This window comes from Misgurnus anguillicaudatus, chromosome 4 (assembly GCF_027580225.2).
Source record: "Misgurnus anguillicaudatus chromosome 4, ASM2758022v2, whole genome shotgun sequence".
In the NCBI taxonomy this organism is placed as follows: domain Eukaryota; kingdom Metazoa; phylum Chordata; class Actinopteri; order Cypriniformes; family Cobitidae; genus Misgurnus; species Misgurnus anguillicaudatus.
Window position 1 is genome coordinate 12,302,426 of NC_073340.2, and position 19,541 is coordinate 12,321,966.

Genomic DNA, 19,541 nt, shown 5'->3' on the forward strand with positions numbered 1-19,541 from the left:
TGTGTAATTTAATGTTGGGGCGTACATCTCGACTGCTGTGGCGACTGGTCCATAGGGGGCGCCGCCCCCCATAGTTGGCCAGAGAAGAAAGCTACCTTAAAGGACAAGTTCGGTACTTCACACTCAAAGCCCTGTTTTCAGATTGTTTATGATGAAATAGAACAGTTTTGACTGAAATTTGGACATAATATGATGCTGGCCCGAGAATTTCGGGTGTTTCTTGTATCACCTCCCACCACTACAATGGCTGTATAGGTGCACTAGAACAATCCTTCCTAAAATGCATTAAACTTTCGTTAACAAAGACCTGAAACTCACCGAGTGGTCAGGGGTGTTCACTGATACGCTCACACAAAAATTGCTGCAAAAGATGCTTTCCAACTGGTTTTATTGTAGTTTTGTCCAACTCCATTGACTTGTATTAGACGTGCTGTGAGGTACGGTATTACTCCGCCAACGGGAACGTTGTTTGTATTCTTGCAATTGGCAAAGGCGGATTATCGCCACCAACTGGGCTGAAGTGTCTATTATTCAAGCTCTCAGCGGAAGAATACAGGTGTGAGGCGTTTGGAAAAATAGGTCCACAAGTTTACAACGAATGCTAAAACGCCTGTTGGAAAGCGTCTTTTGCAGGGATTTTTGTGTGAGCATATCAGTGAACACCCCTGACCACACGGTGAGTTTCACGTCTTTGTAAACAAAAGGAAGGATTGTTCCAGTGCACCTATAGACCCATTGTGGAGGTGGGGGCTGATACAAGAAACACCCGAAAATTCTCGGGGCAGCCGCGTATGTCAAATTTTCAGTCAAAACCGTTCTATTTCATCATAAACAATCTGAAAACAGGGCTTTAAGTGTAAAATACCGAACTTGTCCTTTAACATGTTACCAAAAGGTTAAATACATAGTGCAAATTAATACAAAATCAAATTATTTAGTTGTACTATTACACTGTTAGTCATGTTATTATTTATTTAAAAAAAGTCAAAACCGAGTTCTTGTGTATGTGTCATGTTTGTGTGTCTGTGGCGCACCCCAAACGAGTGTGTATGTAGGTCAGTAAAAATGGTAAAAACATGTGACCTGAGGCTGAGCTCCAATTGTCTGGTTTCAGATCCGCCTTGGGGCGCAGGACTGTGCGCCCCAAAGCCTCGCACTTATGTTGTAAGCAAATCAATAATGTGATTGGATGGTTCTCAGAGTCTCACAACCGCGTTTCAGATTGCCATGTAACTTCTAGCTACAGTACTGATCAGAGAAAGCAAGTAAAATATCTTGAGATAAAAGAAATATGATTATGCTTACAAAGTTGAAGAATAAATAAAGGATTAAGGAGCTTGGAGCAGATTGAGCAGCAGGAAATTATCATGGTAGAGTTTACACTGTGTGCTTTTCCAGGACTTATGACAAATGGAGTTGGCTAACGTTAGCAGCGTTAGCTACAGAATGTACTGGTCTGTGATTAGGCAACTTTGTGTGTGTGGTGTGTGTGTCAGATCGAGTTAACTGAAGTGTAATAGAAGAGTGCGAGATCAATCTCCAGAACAAAAGTAAAACTGTAACAAGACGTCGTCTATCTGAGGTAATCTAATGACAAGAGTCTGCATTAATCTGCCTGCGTTTATTACACAAGATGGTTTCAGATACAGTTTCATCAGTTTAATTCAATTCAGATTTTTACACATTTGTTGCTATTTTAATCGCAATCGTATTTTGTGATTTGATCATATTTGCCTGTTCAGCGCAAAGTTTGCTTGTTTTATCGCCTCAGCTCACTGCGAGATCATTCATTCATCTGCTGCATGTGATTTTAAACATGTAAAATGATGCACGGTCTCTGTTCATCTGTTCTCTTCACAAATAAATAAACAAACATATTTTAACTTGTATGCTCGTCTTGTAAGTTCATGATTAGAAATCAATATGTGAATGAAAACAATTACTATGATTAAAATCATGAAATGGCGGATAATAATTGATGGCAGACTTTTTACATGTGAAAAAGTCTAACGCAACCTCTGGTGTGTGTGTGTGTGTGTGTGTGTGTAATTGATTACATTGATTAGTTCATTACTGATAATAAACCCACATTATACACAAATAAACAGATTAATAATGCATTTATTTCTTGCTTTAACAGTTGACTTCAACTGTAACATTTTCAGCATTTTAGCTAAGCAGTATGATATTCATCACATGATCAGTGATTTAGAGATTGTATGGTTCATCTGTGTATGAAATGATTGTAAGTGTTCATGTGTGTGTTCATACTGTAGGATTGAGTTCTTGGTGCCCTGTAACAGCTCAAGGGTTTGTCTCTTTCCTGAGGTCGTCTTACATGACGCCAGCATCTGCTTCAGGTCATTACTGTTTCCAGAATGAGACGGACTGCGGGGCATGCCCACTTCCACAAATGTATCTGAACCTGAACACACACAAACACAAAACACAATCTTATTCTGTCCTCCCGTTCCCATATTGAATGTTGTGGTTGAATAGTATAAGACTGTATTCCTGCACCACCGCATCAAAGAATCAAACAGACCATTTACCTTCATTACTTCTAAAGAATAACTTTAATGTAACTGACTTTAAATCACATGGAAAGTAAAAACACACACACACGTATATCGTGAACATACAGCCAACTTAAACAGACTTTACCACAACAATGGCTTTGCATGGAAAACCTATTTCCATAAACGCCACTTCAAAAGGACAGGAAAAGAAGAGTTTAACCATATGAAACCGAGCTTATATTTGTCCATAATTAGACCGTGCAAAGTCAATAAAATTTTATTTTCAATCTACAGAAGGTCAAGAAGTGATTGGAAGTCAAATGTTGACATAACTTAAAAGTGAATGCCACTGGTTGCGTTAGCCTGGAATTAAAGGGAACACAATATACCTTCAATTAATCTGACCTCGGAAAGTGCCAGGTATGAAATGTTAATTGGTGGCATATGCTGCAGTATAAACAAATCTTACTGGCATTTACCAGAGTCAATTACTCACTCCTGCCATATGCCAGAGATTAGTTTAGTGAAATATGCCATCATGGATTGACTGTAATAGATTCTTTGACGGCTGCTCTGTAATAAGGAAATATGTGAACCTTGGTCTTGGCTGGATTTGCTGGACAGCGGTTCAGAAGCACAGTGAGCGTTGGCTTCCTGCACAGAGTCATGAGAACCATTCAGAACCTTGTCGGCCAAAGATGCTGCAGATATCCCGTACATTGAGCTGGACTGCTACACAACACACAAACACACAATGTGGCAAATATAAAACAAACTATGTTCAATATTTGTGACTACTTTTCACACAGCCCCCAACAAAGTTTAAACACTTGTGTCACTGTTAAAAATGTAAGAATGGCATTGCATTATGACAAAATATGAAAGGATTACTCCACTGTCATAAAAAATCCCAATAATTTATTTACCCCATGTCATCCAAGATGTTGATGTCTTTCTTTGTTCAGTCAAGAAGAAATTAAGGTTCTTGAGGAAACTATTCCAGGATATTTCTTCATATAGTGGACCTCAACAGTTTACAGTTTCAATGCAGGGCTCTAAACGATTACACCCGAGGCATAAGGGTCCCACCCAGCCAAACAACTGTCATTTTCGCCAAAAATTAAAAATATGTACCTTTCAAAATCCAGTTCTCGTCTTTGCAGTAGCCGTGTGATGCACCAGCGCGACCTTACGTATTACGCAAGCACATCCAAAGGTCACACATAACCTATGCAAAACTACCGTTCAATTGTTTACAAGTGTGGAGAAGGAGGACCGTTCTGATGTTGTTGTATGTAAAATGATACTTATTAATGTTGTTGTGTCAGTTTATTGTTTAAAATGGTCCACAAGTGTGCGGTTTACATATGTAACACTGGTGCATCACACGGCTAGTGCAAGAAGAGAAGTTGTGGTTTAAAAGTACTTTTTTTAGGTGAAAATGAGGATGGTTTGGCTAGATAAGACCCGTATGCCTCGGTTAAGATCATTTAAAGCCCTTTGAAGCCTCATTGAAACTGTAAACTTGAGGTCCAATAAAGTCCACTATATGGAAAAAAAACCAGGAACGTTTTTCCTCAAAAAACTTAATTTTTTATCGACTGAACAAAGAAAGACATTAACATCTTGGATGACAGGGGGATAAGTAACTAATTGGGATTTTTTACGAAAGTAATTTTTTTCATCTTAAAGAGCCCTATCATATACCTGGCACAAGTGTTTTTTTTGCTAGTTTCAGCCCGGCGCAGTTACAGTATTACTTTCACCTCCAGCGTCACGTTGTTTAAAAAGCTAATACATTTGAGCATGTTTATGAACTAAAATAGACTACGCCATTGACCAACTAAAAATTGGTCTAAAGTCAATGGGCCCTATTTTAACGATCCAACCGCACCGCCCAAAGTGCACAGCATGGTCTAAACGGGCGTGTCCGATGCCACCCTTGCCAATCTAACAACAGTAAAAAATGTTTGTCCGTCAAGCGCACAGCCTAAAAGGGTTGTTCCTATTCCCCTAATGAGTAATGGGTGTGTTTTGGGCATAACTTGCAATAAACCAATGAGAGTCTCAGCTCTCATCCCCTTTAAAAGCCAGTTGCGCTGGTGCCATGCCCTATTTAAATGGTGGATTTGTAAACTGAACAACTAAGCGAAGGAGGAAGACCACCAGTTTAAGATTCATATTAAAAAATGTGTTGTTTTCACTTGTATTAAAACCTTTAAAAGTTGTTTTCTTTCAGTCATGGAAGTAGAATTAACAGGCTTTTAATTGCTGTAAATGAATGGATAGTCTACATCCGGTCTATTCAAATCTTACCCTGGAGGGCCGGAGCACTACAGAGTTTAGTTTCCAACCCTAATCAAACTTAACCACCTGTGATTGTCTAGTGATCATGAAGACCTTGTTTAGCTTGCTCAGGTGTGTTTGATCAGGGTTGGAGCTAAACTCTGCAGTGCTCCGGCCCTCCAGGGTAAGATTTGAATAGCCCTGGCCTACTGATCTGTGTTATCTCAAAAAAATAATTAACAAATATATAAAGAAAAGGTTTGTACTCTAAAAATACTTGTATAATATTTGTAACAAACAGGAGACAAAGAACCTACAAACGTGCGGAGAGCCGAAGCGTTTCAGCACCCGGACAGGGCCGTGAGGGTTTTGAAAAGCATTGCTTAAAAAAGGTTCTCATATCATCATATCCACAGGTGCAAAGTCATCATGTACAATAAATCCGTGGGGTAGCATTAAAAAAACATTTTAAAATATATGCAATATTTGAATTTGTTTAAAGCAAAACATTTCATTCCTTACCAGGCTACAGGTGAAGCTGCTCTTTACGCCTTCTAAAGTCCTGTAAACTGTCTTTATTTATGTCCAAGACTCAATAATACTCTTTTACATTTTAATCCTTTGATTTTTCATATTTTAAAGCGTTTATGTGCTGCTGCGCATCCATCTGATAAGCAAACGCGTGTTGTCGTCCCGTTTATAGGCACATATTACTAACGCGCTCATTAAATAACAAAAACAATATTGCAAACAAAGCAAAACATTTAATTCCTTACCAGGCTACAGGTGAAGCTGCTCTTTACGCCTTCTAAAGTCCTGTAAACTGTCTTTATTTATGTCCAAGACTCAATAATACTCTTTTACATTTTAATCTTTTGATTTTTCATATTTTAAAGCGTTTATGTGCTGCTGCCCCAACCATCTGATAAGCAAACGCGTGTTGTCGTCCCGTTTATAGGCACATATTACTAACGCGCTCATTAAATAACAAAAACAATATTGCGGCATTGACTTTAGACTAGGTTTTTTGTAGTCTGTTTAGTTGCCTCAAAATAGCAAAACGCCAACAATGCACCTGAACACACCTCGTTTTCAGACCAGAATGCCCATGTGCGCAAAATTGGGCGCAAATGCATTTGCTTTTTAAACAACATGGCGCTAAACATAAAAGTGATAATTGCGCAGTGTTGAAACTAGCAAAAGACACAAATTTGCATCGCACATTTCGCTGCATTGTGCCGGGTGTATGATAAAGACCAATGCGGCAATATTGTTTTTGTTATTTAAAGAGCACGTTAGTAATATGCGCCTATAAACAGGGTGACAACACGCATTTGTTTATTACACACAATGGATGCGCAGCAAATCAAAACACTCACATCGCTGTCCCAGCGCTGAAACAGCTCTCCACACGTTTGCACACTATTCCTCTCCCGTTTGCTACAAACACACCCATTACTCACCACGAAAACATGAACAACCCCTCCAGACTGCGCGCCAGGCGCAAAGACCACCCCTCCTGCCGCCAAACCAGCAAAAGTGGATTCAGACACACCTTAAATGCACTTGTGCCATGCACCCCAGACCATGCGCCTAGATCGCCAAAATAGGGCCCCTAGAATCATAAAGTTTGATATTTTGCTATCTAATGTATTAAAATCCATACCTTTATAATTGTGTATCAAGTGTCCAAAAGTGTCTAAATTATTTTTGGGTTATTTGTAATAAAGCAAAACTTGCTCACTTTGCCACTGAGGGGTGACATGGCCTTACTGCAGTCTGCGACTCCCGTGACTTGGGTGTCTATAGGGGCAAGACCGGGCGGTGGGGACGGGGTGTTCTGTGTGTAGCCCGGCACTCCAGACAGCAGCATGCTGGTTAATGTGGCCTGTGCGGCTGGGAGAATCATCAGGGGTGAAGAGAAACCTAAAGACATAACAAATACAACACTGAATCTGACTAGTTTATTTCTTAATAGACTTGAATTATTCGAAAATATTGCACACCCAAGGTGGTATTGAGGCACGACGCGAAGCGTTATACCGCAGGCAAACATAACAAATGTTTAGCATATTACTGTAACAGTACAGATTACATTTCATACTTGCAATTAAACCAACTGAACTGAAGTCATAAAACTGGATTACAATTCATATCTGTACCTGTATAAAATGCTTATACTATATAAACTGTCTATGTGTGCTTGTGGAGGGTGATCCGGTCTTTACCTGGAGTACTGGTTGGACTGGCCAGTGAATTGGACCAGAAACTTGGGCTGGGTGTTCCAGTAGTGGGTGTCTGTAACGGACTGATGGAGTTGTTGAGGGCATTGAGAAGAGAGTTGCTGGACGGTCCGCTCATGGAGGCTACTGTAGGCCCCAGAAGACCTAACGGTACATAGACACAGATATAAACCATACACACACAGTCAAAACATACTACATACAGAACAATTAATACATATAGCAAAACACTACTTGAGTGTTTGACAAGTACAGGTACAGTTTGATGATTGGTTTGTTTACAATAAAAAAACAACAACACCAAATTTCCTGTTTAAGTTGAGCGTCTCAGTGCTGTTATGAGTGATTTTAACACTCATATGTGATGATCGCTTGGATTTGTAAACAGTCAAATGCCTGCTTTGATGATGAATTAAACAGTTGAATTAAACTCTTTCCCATGCCATTGACTTCGAGTAAAATAATGGAAAGTTTTTAATTAGATCCTCTGGGGTCAATGTGTTATCATGACAGAAACTTGATGCTGTCGTGTGAGAACAAGCAACAGCCGGCATTTTCTGTCTCCCGAGTGCCTCTCGCATAAATTATTCAATTTTTATGGCTTATATTTTTCCCCACCACAGAAAACCACCACAGGTTTATCAATGCCATCAAAATTACTATTTTGTTTTTGTTTGTTTGTTGATCACGAAGTACAAAGTAGATGAAAAAAACTAGGATTCTGTGTGTATTCAAAGTGCCGACATTATTGTTTCCAATGTGTGGAATGGTGCACTGTGATTTGTTGAGCGGATTTATTGCATTCTGCAGAGAAGGAGGACTGGCGTTTGTCGCGGTTTGGAAAAAAAGGGAGAAAGAATGACAGAATAACACAACGGATATCGGATTTTACGTAAAATTAAGAATTTACTTTTTAATACTGACCTGATACAATACTGATTTTGGTAGTAACTATTTAAAAAAAAAAAATCTGTTTATTGCATTTTGGAACCAAATTCTTGACAATAGTCAATTGTAGGGGTGTAACGGTACGCAAAAAGACGGTTCGGTGCATACCTCGGTTTTGAGGCCACGGTTCGGTTCATTTCGGTACAGTAGGGGGGGAAAGGCATACATTAAACTGCAAGTTGTTTATTATTATAAACTTTTTTAACTATATATATATATATATATATATATATATATATATATATATATATATATATATATATATATATATATATATATATATATATATATATATATATATATATATATATATATATATAAAATAAAAAAGAATAATAAATAAAATACTGCTGCAAAGTTCTCCACTAAATAACATACTTTTTTACATTATTTTATAACAGTAGGTAAATCTTTTCTTAACCTTCTCTTAAACTTTTTCTACTAAAACCTTGCACTAAACTAACAAATTCAATTCCTAAATACATTTATGAACTATTAGCCTACATTTTTGCCACCAAAAATGTTTCTGTTTTGATTTATTTTGGATTTTTTTAAGTCACAGTATTGAATTGTTTATGTACCATCTCTGCATAAAAATAATATTACTGCTCTACGTGTGACTGCATAGCAAGCAACATGATGATATACTTATTATACACTCATATTGAGATGAGTGAGTTGCATACATAGCCATCTTTGATCTTTTGCACGTTTCTCCTAATCTAAGCTGTGACTTAAAATAACGAACCCCTCCGCAGCTGAGTGACAGCTGAGTAAGCCCGGGTTACAGCTCTTCTCTGTTCCGACTAACTGATCGCAATGTGACAATGATATGATTGACGTGAGGTGCAGATCAAAAATCTGATCACACATTCCTTATTCTTGCTGTCCTAGAAAGCGCGACTAATGATTGCGTAGCAACAAAAGACGCGAAACCTCTCACGCACTTTTGAAAGAACAAAACACACACATTTAACACGCGCGTTTAGACATGACACGCAAATGTTTACATCAATAATCAAACGAATATACAAGTAAATAAAAATCTTTCTGCGGGGCCGAATAATGTTATATGTTTGACAGAAGACTTGCGCTGAACGCGGAGACTTCCGCCACTTCGTGTGGAAACACGAAAATTGACCTATGTTTCGCACACAAAAGATTGCATTCGGCCATTCGGAGCACATGTGGACTGTGCCGAAAGCCCTGTACCGAAATGTTCCGGTACAAATACATGTACCATTACACCCCTAGTCAATTGAATTGGGGGCACCAAGGGGCCCAAAATAATATTCTGCTTAGGGCCCTATAAAGGCTTGGGCTGGCCCTGTTTAAATACATTTATTTATCAAAATCTTTTGACCAAATTGCATATCGGTTTTAGCCTACTGTAACTATTGCAATGTTTAACCCAATTGCAGTGAACAGAAAGTCATTTTTACTGACTATGAAAGCAGATGTATTTCTCTAACTCTTGTTGATGTAGAGTAAACAAACAGTAACTAAATATAAATTTACGTGATGTCCTACCCAGGCTGGTGAGTCCGAGACTAGCGGATGTCAGTATGTCGAGTCCCACAGGACAGCTGAGAGTTGGAGCAGATAGATGAGGATTACTGCAGCCGCCGGTCACCGTTACTCCACTGCTGTCTAAACCCAGCAAACAACGCCTGGCTTCATACATGTTCAGAGCGTTCCTCTCCACACTCTTCACTATCACAGACTGATAAACCACAGACACACACAAACATATTAAATGACCTTGTTACAAATAAATATAGTTTTGGATCATTCAGAAAGAAATGCAGAGCAACAGGTGCCAGTAACAGCAGAAAGGTTTTACAAACTTCTTTTACTTTTATCATTGGTTACTTTGATGGACATTCATCAAATGCTTTTTCTGGAATGGGAGAAGAAGGTTTTGAGTTCTGAAAGTTACAGTATATTTTAATAGTACAATGTACCCGTTGAAAATTGGATCTGTCTTTATATATTTTTGTACAATCTTCACGTCTTAAGGAGTCGTCTATTAGCGGAGACGTCTTAACTGTATGTTTGACATTGGAGGTTTCCTAACTATGTAATTCTACATGTCTTCAATTTTCTAATATGTATTTCTTTAGCACATGTATATATCAGTATCGAGCACTGGTTAAAGCGAACGTTTATAAGTGTGAAAGAAGAGAAGAAGGTTTACACAGAGGCTCCAACAGACAAATCCCTAAACTTGAAAAATAAAGCTCAGAGTTAAGACCGATCATTTAGAGCGTCGCCATTCGGCGTAAAACACAGGATAGGATTTCACCCTTTTGACCAAGGACGTGAACATGAACGCTGTTTCCACATCTCAGCAGTAAAGCCACACACAAATCCAATTCGTGGCATACGTTATTTTTACGAGACAGATGTCTCGTATTGAGTATTCAAGATGTCTTGCATGCAGACGCAGAAAGAAACATACATCTAAATTTAAGTGAATAGCAGAATTTTAATGAAAAACATACAGAAAAACAAACATTTTCCAAGCTGATGAATGATTAAAAATTGACAGCCAATCAAACATGCAGTAAAGTGATGTAAAATACTTTAGGTAAAGTCAATCTTTGTGCGTTTACAAACCTTGCTTGGCTGTTTGGGTTTTGGTTTGATGCTGATGAACACATCAAGTTGCTCCATCAGAGATGTTATGCATTGTGGTTCCACTTCAATGTCTTCTTTGATATCAAACATCAACACCAGCGGCAGACAACCCTGAAGAAACACAAAAAGTTTTTTTTTACCTGGTTTTAAATCATTCGGTCAAAACTTGAGTGTTTCAAGGACTTCGCTGGCTTCGGTCCTAAAGCAGCAAACTTGAGTTATTCAACAGTGATCCATCACCTCCGTCTCATGTTGAAAAGAAAAACAGCAGCGGGTCCTCCATGCGTAAAGCTTTCATTAACTGGGCCTTGACCTGCTTTTTTCTTCCCTCGACAGAGCTAACTCAGCAGACAGCATGGAAACGACTAAACATGCAAAAGTTCTGGAGGGCAGATCGTGCGGTGAGAAGCCTGAAATGACAGACGCTAAAAATGTCCCTAATGGATCTAAATCGAGCCAAAACGTTTGTGTGAATAAATTATTTTAAGCCTCTAAGTTGAATACCGTCTCCTCCCTCGCCCCCAACTGTGGGTACTCTTAAATTAGGAACGGCCTGTCGTGTGGGACATCTATGTTTCATAGATGACCGCAGAACTGTCGACGGCTTATTATGTTGCTTTCTTTTAGTAAGGATAAGCTTTCGACTTGTGTGTTCTTGATTTTAAACTACATTTTGTCTCCCTGTCCTTCACAACTTTATATTCCTCTCTGTGTTGTTTGGGACCATTCATGTACAGATCACCAGATGATAAGCTCATTTGTGACCCATGCTGGCAAAATGAGTCACAATGCTAATTTTGAGCTAGAGGCAAAAGAAAGAATAAATGTCGATTTTGGTCGAAATTGAGGTTTTCATAAAAATAAGAACATTAAGCCCTCTTCAGCGATCTCAATGCTCTAAATAGTCATTAAACATCTAAAATCATCTTTATTTGTATGTTTTCTGAGAGGTGTAGCGTCCTAAATGCATAATCTAATACAAAGATGTGTCTTCATTCACATTTGCGTCTGACATTTTGGTTTCGGTTTTAAAACATGTAGGAATTAGAAAATAGAGCGCAGGACTGCTTATGTTAAAATAGTTATTAAGAGCAATAAGACATGAAAACGATCTCCCTTGAAATATCTAAAGCATGGACAGACGCGCGAGTGCTCGAACCCGATATATAGACATTTACACAGAATTACAGTTTTTAAAATATCTGTTTTAAGAAGAATTCACGCAGATATAATCTGTTATGTCTTAAGTGAATGTTTGGTTAACTGTTGGGATAAATATCTAATGTGTAACATTATATTAGATCCTTGTATTACAGTAGATCTTAAAGCTCTCTGTCTCAATGTCAATCAAACTATAAAAGAAAAAAAGTTGAACATTTGAATTTTTTTCCTATAGATATTGTTTTTTTGACTTTATGTTCACTAAATCTATTAGTTTTACCAGTGATTTTAAGGTATGGATGCGATCATTTTGCTTTCGAACTCTCAAAAATCTTTAACTCGATTTTTATCACACTTGACTTAGCTGACTCTATCAACTTCAAACACGTGTAGCTCTGTCATTTTTTATAGTTGTTTAATAGAGAATGTCAAAATATAAATAACTCATTTTTGAAAATTTGCTTATTCCGACTCAATTTGCCAGCACGGGTCACAATTTATAAAGCTTGCTTATGCACAAAATGGGCATTGAAATGTGTGTAATTTACCTCCCAACCTCCTAACCCCCCCAAGCCCCCTATCACTATACAGTAGGGTCAAAGTAAGATGTGATCCTGGTTCAACATATTTTGTTGGTCCTGCACTATAAAAAATACTTTGCTGCCTTTTGTTAAATCAACTCAGATTTACAAGTATCAACAGAGATGAGTTGTCACAACTTATAAAATATAGTTGAGAAAAGTCAACTAATTTTTATAAGTTATAACAACTCACCTGTATTTATAACAACTCATCTCAAGTCAAGATAAATAATAGTAAGTTGAAATGACTTATAAATCCGAGTTGATTCAACAAAAAATTTTAAGGCAACAAAGTATTTTTTACAGTGTGGATCAATGTAATTAAAGAAACCTCCAAATTACCCTTAACTCAATCCCTAACCCTTTTGACTCCTCAATTAGTGTGAAATAATAATTTGAGAAGAATTTTATAAAGCCCCTAACGCTTAGGAGTACTAAAATAAATAACTAAAGATAATAACTAAAGATTCTTACAAGCAACAAGGTGAAAATGATACCAACAACTCGTCCGTCAATTCTTTCAGAAAACAGTGTGAGGCGCACTTAAGAGTTTAAATTTATTTCAGACAGAAATCTTTTGGATTAGTTTATTGCAAAATTGAGATGAATAATGCACAGTATCGCTTTGTGGCAGCACAGCACAATAATGTTAAATTCATGTAGTATTTTAATTTGAATAAAATCCAGGGGCTTTATAAAGGGTCCCTCAATGCTTATAGGAGGTCCGGGACCACCCAAGCCTCAGTAAACTCTTTCCCCGCCATTGACGACGAGTCATCTCGTCAATTAAAGTGACACTTTGTAGTTTTTCAACCTTGATAATATATTTTCAAGACACTTGTGATGGTACATCGACTTAAAATAGGTGGAATGACATGTCTACCGTAGCCTGATGGGGTCTGTATCGCTTTTACTCGTACTTTTAAACTTGGGGTTTCGGGTAGTAACCCGAGCACAAAACAAAAAACTACAAAAATCGGCTTTATGGCATACGTCACTTTCTCCACTTCCTCAAACTCGGACGTGAGAGCGCAACTATTTATTTTCTGACTGTTTTGTCATGGCCGACAAGGTTTTGTCGGAGGAGACCAGAAAGAGAAAACAGGAGAGTGAAAGAATAAAAAGAAGGACGAGGATCAATTATATTGGGCCAGCGTTCGCTCGCTGGTGTGAACTTAAGAAGGAGGAGGGGTTTCTGACCGATGCTGACTTGGCCCTCATGCTTTTGTACTAGTAAGTAATGTTATATTGCGTGCATATATAAGTCCTGTCTGGCGCCCGAACACTCTATTTTTTACGTGAATTTTACTGGAAGCTACTTGGAGAGTTTAGAGAGAGACTTATATCACGAGACATTGTGGTGCCGTGGTGGCGTCATGGACCTACGACATGGGTGATCCGGGTTCGATTCCCCTTTAGGGAAATATTTTTAAAAATATATAAACTATAACCAAGCGACCACCGTTACAACTGGCTTGTAAACGTGAACTACGCGATGTTTTTGGCGTTTGATAAAAATAAAACCCATGAAATTATTTTATATGACATATGACATGCTGGAAGGCACACTTTGTGACCTAAAGAGTTGTCTTCTTTTCGTTTGCGACAATGCTGCGAAGCTTGTGGCCTATAGGGGGGACGTGAAAAATACATGTCTAGCACCCCCTAGTGGCCAACAAGTTCCATGATGTGCCTTTAAGAGAAAACATTTGCATAAAAAAGTGTTCCTGATGAGGTTGCGGTTATTCACTAGATGGCGCACTTACCTAAATTATAATAAAGTGAAGCACAAAAATTATTTACCAAATTTCAACTCTGTATATGTTTTGATAATCATTCTGAATCTGATCTCTTACAAAATCCCTTCACATAAATGCAATTATTTCAGCTTTTTGGTAAAAAATAGTATTTTTTTAAGAAAATACCTATATTTAAAGGGAAACTTCACCCATTTGCATTAAGCTTTGTACCGTTAGAACCCCAGTCATGTTTTTGAATGGTCGTGCACCATTCCCTCAGTTTCCCCTGAGAGGGGAGAAATACTGATTTCAGTGAGGGACTTCCTTCTTTCAATGATGTAAAAATCGTCATTTTGCGTCATTGAAAGAAGGAAATCCTGTATCTCTATTGAGTGTGAAAGACTACAGACACTCATTCCTCATTTTTCCAAGGTGGGGGCTATGGGTGGGACCCACTCGCGCTTCAGACCAATTACAGATAAGTGGGTGGGACTTACGAAAATTTACGAACACAGACCGAACAAAAACGATCAGCCGCCATCTTTATGCTAAGCTAAGCTAAACAGAAGTTGTGGAGCGAGCCGAATTCATGTTACAATAACAGTGGAAGTTAATCAATATTACATGGAAGAGGGTGATTTTACAAGCGTGATGCTCTAATCCGCTGTACATTGCACCTTTATGAGCCACAATACTGCAAAGAGCTGAGGCAGATGTAGGAACAGAAGCCCGAGGAGAAGCCGGAGCCTGGGCGTCGGCTGGGTAGAGGAGCCCGGTGAAGACGCAGAAACCATCGGCCTCTGCTGCGTAGAGAAGCTTGGACAGACTACTGCCTGTATTCTCGCTGTGTGCTTGCTTTATTACATTTCTGCATCAGATAAGGGTATGGGCGTTTGTTTGGTGAAGGTTTCTATGCAAGAGAGGAACTTTGCGCGCGTTTGGAACGTTTATTTCACGGACATGTTTCGGTTTACGAGGAGACGCGCTGCGGAGTATATAAGCTTGGACGGACTCGCGCCGTTTGCTTTCGGTTTAACATTTCTGGATCAGATAAGCATATGAACGTTTGTTTTGTGAATGTTTCTGGTCGCGTGCTTATTTCAAAGACGTGTTTCGGTTTACGAGCACAAGCTCCAAGAGCTGAGGCAGCGCGTATGTGGAGATATTATGCAGGGGACGCGTTTGTGTGGAGGAGGATGGAGGGATAAACGGACGTCTGACTAAAGTGAGTGTTTATATTTTCTTTGTTATACTAACGTGGCATTTATGTACACAATAGCATATCTGAGCAGTGTTTTATATGTCTATATTGTGAGAGCAGTGAGGCCAATAATAACACAAATGTAATTACAGTAAACAAGAGACAAAAAGAAAATTGGTAAAACTAAATAAACATTTAAAATGCATACCCTTTTTTAACTAATTGAAAAGACATTTGTACTGCGGATCTGAAACCGCACGTTACTGTTTGAATAAGACTTTGCTACACACCAGGCCAGAGTGTTATTGTGTGTACCACAATGTAACATCACGTTTAAAAGTAAATCATGATTGGTGTCAGTCAGACACAGTGGTGGTGGCTATTTTCTTTGTTTTACTAACGTGGCATTTATGTACATAATAGCATGTCTGAGCCGTGTTCCGATTAATGGGAGTGGCTTGCAGAGCTGTGCATTGTGGTGCATAGTGGCAGTTGTAGTTTTTCATACAAATGTGCTTTAAAGTCACATTTTGTCTTTTCTCTGTCAAATAGGCACAAAATTCTACATTTATGTTACATTTTGACTACAAATATGACTCACTTTCCATAAAGATTAATGTTCCTATCGGTGAAATGGCCCTTTAAGAGTTATAAGCAGAGAAAAAAATATAGATAGGATGAAAAGTATTTTTAAAAGAAAATCTTCCTGAAAGGCATTTTGTGAAACTTTTGTGAAAGTCACCAAAAATGCTGGCGGAAAACTTTTCAAAAAATGGCTGGCGGGAAATGAGTTTAAAGACTGGGCGTAAATAAGTGCGCAGAGTAGAGGTCTTCACGGGTCCACTTAGATCCGAAAACCCGAGGTCTGACCCGAGTCCCGATCGGGTTCGGGTCTAAAAGTTTCACGTGTGCCTCGGAAACAGGTCGGGCATAATATTAGCGGCATCGGGTCTCTGGAAATTTAAAATGAATGTGTTTTTTGCCGAACGGACCCGAAAACCCGAACTCTCTCGTGTGTGTGTCCGTTTCAAACCTCTCCTCTGTTTGCCAAGAGCGCTTGCGACATTGTGTGGGTGGCGGTAGGTTAATTTTCATTGAGACAGACATGTCAGTCAATTTTAAATTTATACATTATAGTGGTTACCTTGGTGTCATCTTCAGATAACAAAGTAAAACAAATGGAGCACCTCGCCAAATTGGTTGCGAGCAGGGCCGCATTAATGCATGGGCTTACCTGGGCTTAAGCCCAGGGCCTCGGGCTGGGATGGGCCCCGAGATGCCGGAAAAAAGTAACAACCGCATTTTATAAAAAGTTGATACTCCCTTTAAAATTATGCTTAATCGCTTTGCTTTGAATGTCCGTGCGTGAATGCAGTTCCTGCGCAAGAAAATAACTCACTTACTGTAGGTTACCCAGCAATCATTAGTGAGCTTTTTAAAATTTCTGTCTGAAATATCCATTATTGCATTTCTGAAGGCAACACAGACAGCTTTCTGATAAAGTGACCACAAGTGCCTTTCAAGTGATGAACAAAGACTAAACTGAGGACGCGTTTTTATCTTAATATGAAAGACGTGTATAAAAGTTCATTAAATGATTCCTCATAACATTTTAAAGCCAAGATATACAGAACAGCACACAAAGATTTTACACAAAACATTTTTGATAACTAAATCTAATAAATAACAAATTAGATTCTTCCTCGGAAGCCACGGCTAAGTTCAGCGATCTTATTTCATTTTGAGATTTAGCTTGGCAAGGAAATAAAAGACGAGAAATTACATAGCTATAATTTGTTACTGTAAATTATAAAAAACAAGCTTTATATACAATTCCTTAAACGGTTCATTTATAAACACTGAAATTAATGATTTTATAGACACTATATATGCTTTATTATTTTGCACAGAAATATCTGATTGCTTACTTTCACTTTGATCATCTCTGTATTCACTTGAAACACCTGATGATTCTTATAACATTTGTTTCAGGAATCTCTTTTCTATCATTTGAAAGTTAACACCGACCATAGTATTAAATCACAAGAGAGACAATTGTGTCAGATTCGGTAGAGATATTTTTGGTGTCATCACCAAAAAAAAAAAACGGCTTACCTGTTTTGTAGTTCAACTTCTGAAAAGTTGAGCAACCTTTTTAAATACATTTTAAAACTTATACTTGTCGAAAAAATCCGTTTTTTGATGTTCAGTTTGATGAACGCCTAAATATGATCACGCAGAGCACCTAGCGCGTTCGGCTAAATTGAATGTGACAGCATGCAACACCGCAACATCGACACAACGGAAAGCAATCCAAAACTTACAGAACTTAAATTAGATCAGAATTTACCTTTATAATTAATAAAAAATAAAAACAAAATGAAGTCAATAAGGTGCAAAACATGGGTGCAAAATGCCTAAATGCGCAGGGGAATAAAACATAAACCACAAATAGTTTAATCAGATAACACTGAATAATCTATCAATTAAATAAAAACAAGGAAATATTCAAATTAATTTTAAAATAACGAAAGTATAGAATTGCCTGTTTTGTCTTTTTAATTGCAGAAACAAAGAGACTTTGCAATGGTTTCTGGATATGGGCGTGCAGCCCTGTCACGGGATTTAGGCTATTAACAGACTTTAAAAATATTTATTGAAAGCTACTTTTTCACATATTATTTACTTAGTATTACCATAATAGGATGTATATTTTTTATATTGGGAGAAAGCTGTTAAATGTGAAATCAGATAATGTGCACTCTTATACAGCCAAAATTAAAGGTGCAGTGTGTAATTTTTAGAAGGATCTCTTGAAAGAAATGCAAAATAATATACAAAACTATATTATCAGTGGTGTATAAAGACCTTTTAAAATGAAACATTATGTTTTTATTACCTTAGAATGAGACGTTTTTATCTACTAACACAGAGGGTCCACTTAAATGAAAGTCGCCATTTTGTGCTGCCATGTTTCTACAGAAGCCCTTAACGGACAAACTTTTGTACTAAGTTGTCTCCAACGATAAAATGTTTGTCCAGTGGTGGCTATTGTAGCTTCTTAATGCATTTCAAAAGCAAGGGTTGGGCAGTGGACTGAGCAATTCGCAACCTCACCACTAGATGCTGCTAAAATTTACACACTGCACCTTTAAATGATCCTCATTTTATGATCAACACATCTGCGACGATTGACTGTGCAGTAGTCGTATCAGGCTTCTCCTGTCAAAGCATTGAATCTTAGACTATTCGGGTCACCTCTAGCTAGGACTATGTGCATATGTTATGCAGTGATATTTGTGTATATTGTGGGCAGTCTGATATGGTTTTAATATTTTGTTATTCCATTTATTCAAGCAAAATAAAAGCCTGACAACTTGCACTTAGTGGTTATAAAGATTGTGTGAATGTAGGCTGCAATTCTGGTGGATGAAGGGCCACACAAAAGGGTAAAGCCCAGGGGCCCCTTGCAGTGTTAATGCGGCCCTGGTTGCGAGACCAGCGAGGTTTATGTCTGACTGCTGCATGCAGGGCTGCAGACTGCACACACGTCGGTCGGTGCCATTTACATTCGAGTCCAGTCGGGTTCAAAAAAATTGCCACTGGTTCGGGTCAGACTCGAGTCTAATTTTCTCGGGTTTGTCTCGGGTCTTTCTTTAAAAAAAAATTATGCACGTCGGGTTCAGGTATAATGTGAATCGAGTCATTTAGGGTCGGGTACATTTATTTGGACCCGAGAAGACGTCTAGCGCAGAGTACAGACATTTTAGACCGCAATAAAGAGAGGGTGATCCACTAAAACTCAGGCCAATATCAAACATCTTACCATTAGGTACTGACGGGCCAGGCACACCGAGTCAATGGTTCCCTGCACATAGACTGTGGATTTCTTCTGCGGACAGTTGGGATCTGGAAAGTGAACTTGAGCGCCGGTGCGCTGCATGATGTGTTTGATGTTGCTGCCGTTACGTCCCATCATGAAGAGGTGATGTTGCGGTGCGATGTCCAGCTGTGTGCTGACCGTGATGGCGCTGGCCAGGCTTCCCGCGAGGTGTTCCAGTAACACCGCCGTGCCTCTCTGTAACAAAACCACAGACACCTCACTGACTCCTTCTGCATACTCGCATCACTCAAAACCACACTGTTTTGGTAAACAAGAACTTCATTTTTGTGTTTTTCATTCTGGCATACACAAGAACGGACTAGATCCGAGGCTTTTAGCA

At 38.5% G+C, this 19,541-nt stretch overlaps 1 protein-coding gene across 2 annotated transcripts in view; it reads right to left on the reverse strand.

Moving 5' to 3' along the window:
- Positions 1-19,541, reverse strand: part of LOC129420420 (protein bicaudal C homolog 1-B) — a 121,381-nt gene that overhangs the window by 14,846 nt on the left and 86,994 nt on the right. Inside the window, exons 8-14 of one of the 2 annotated variants that reach the window (XM_055175319.2) lie at positions 19,145-19,396; positions 10,616-10,747; positions 9,527-9,719; positions 7,034-7,192; positions 6,550-6,731; positions 3,116-3,248; positions 2,272-2,425 (exon numbers count right to left, since the gene is read on the reverse strand). In XM_055175319.2, the coding sequence (XP_055031294.2) occupies positions 2,272-2,425; positions 3,116-3,248; positions 6,550-6,731; positions 7,034-7,192; positions 9,527-9,719; positions 10,616-10,747; positions 19,145-19,396 (1,205 nt within the window). Of the gene's footprint in view, positions 1-2,271; positions 2,426-3,115; positions 3,252-6,549; positions 6,732-7,033; positions 7,193-9,526; positions 9,720-10,615; positions 10,748-19,144; positions 19,397-19,541 lie in introns of both variants that reach the window. The other variant, XM_055175318.2, reaches the window with a different exon arrangement.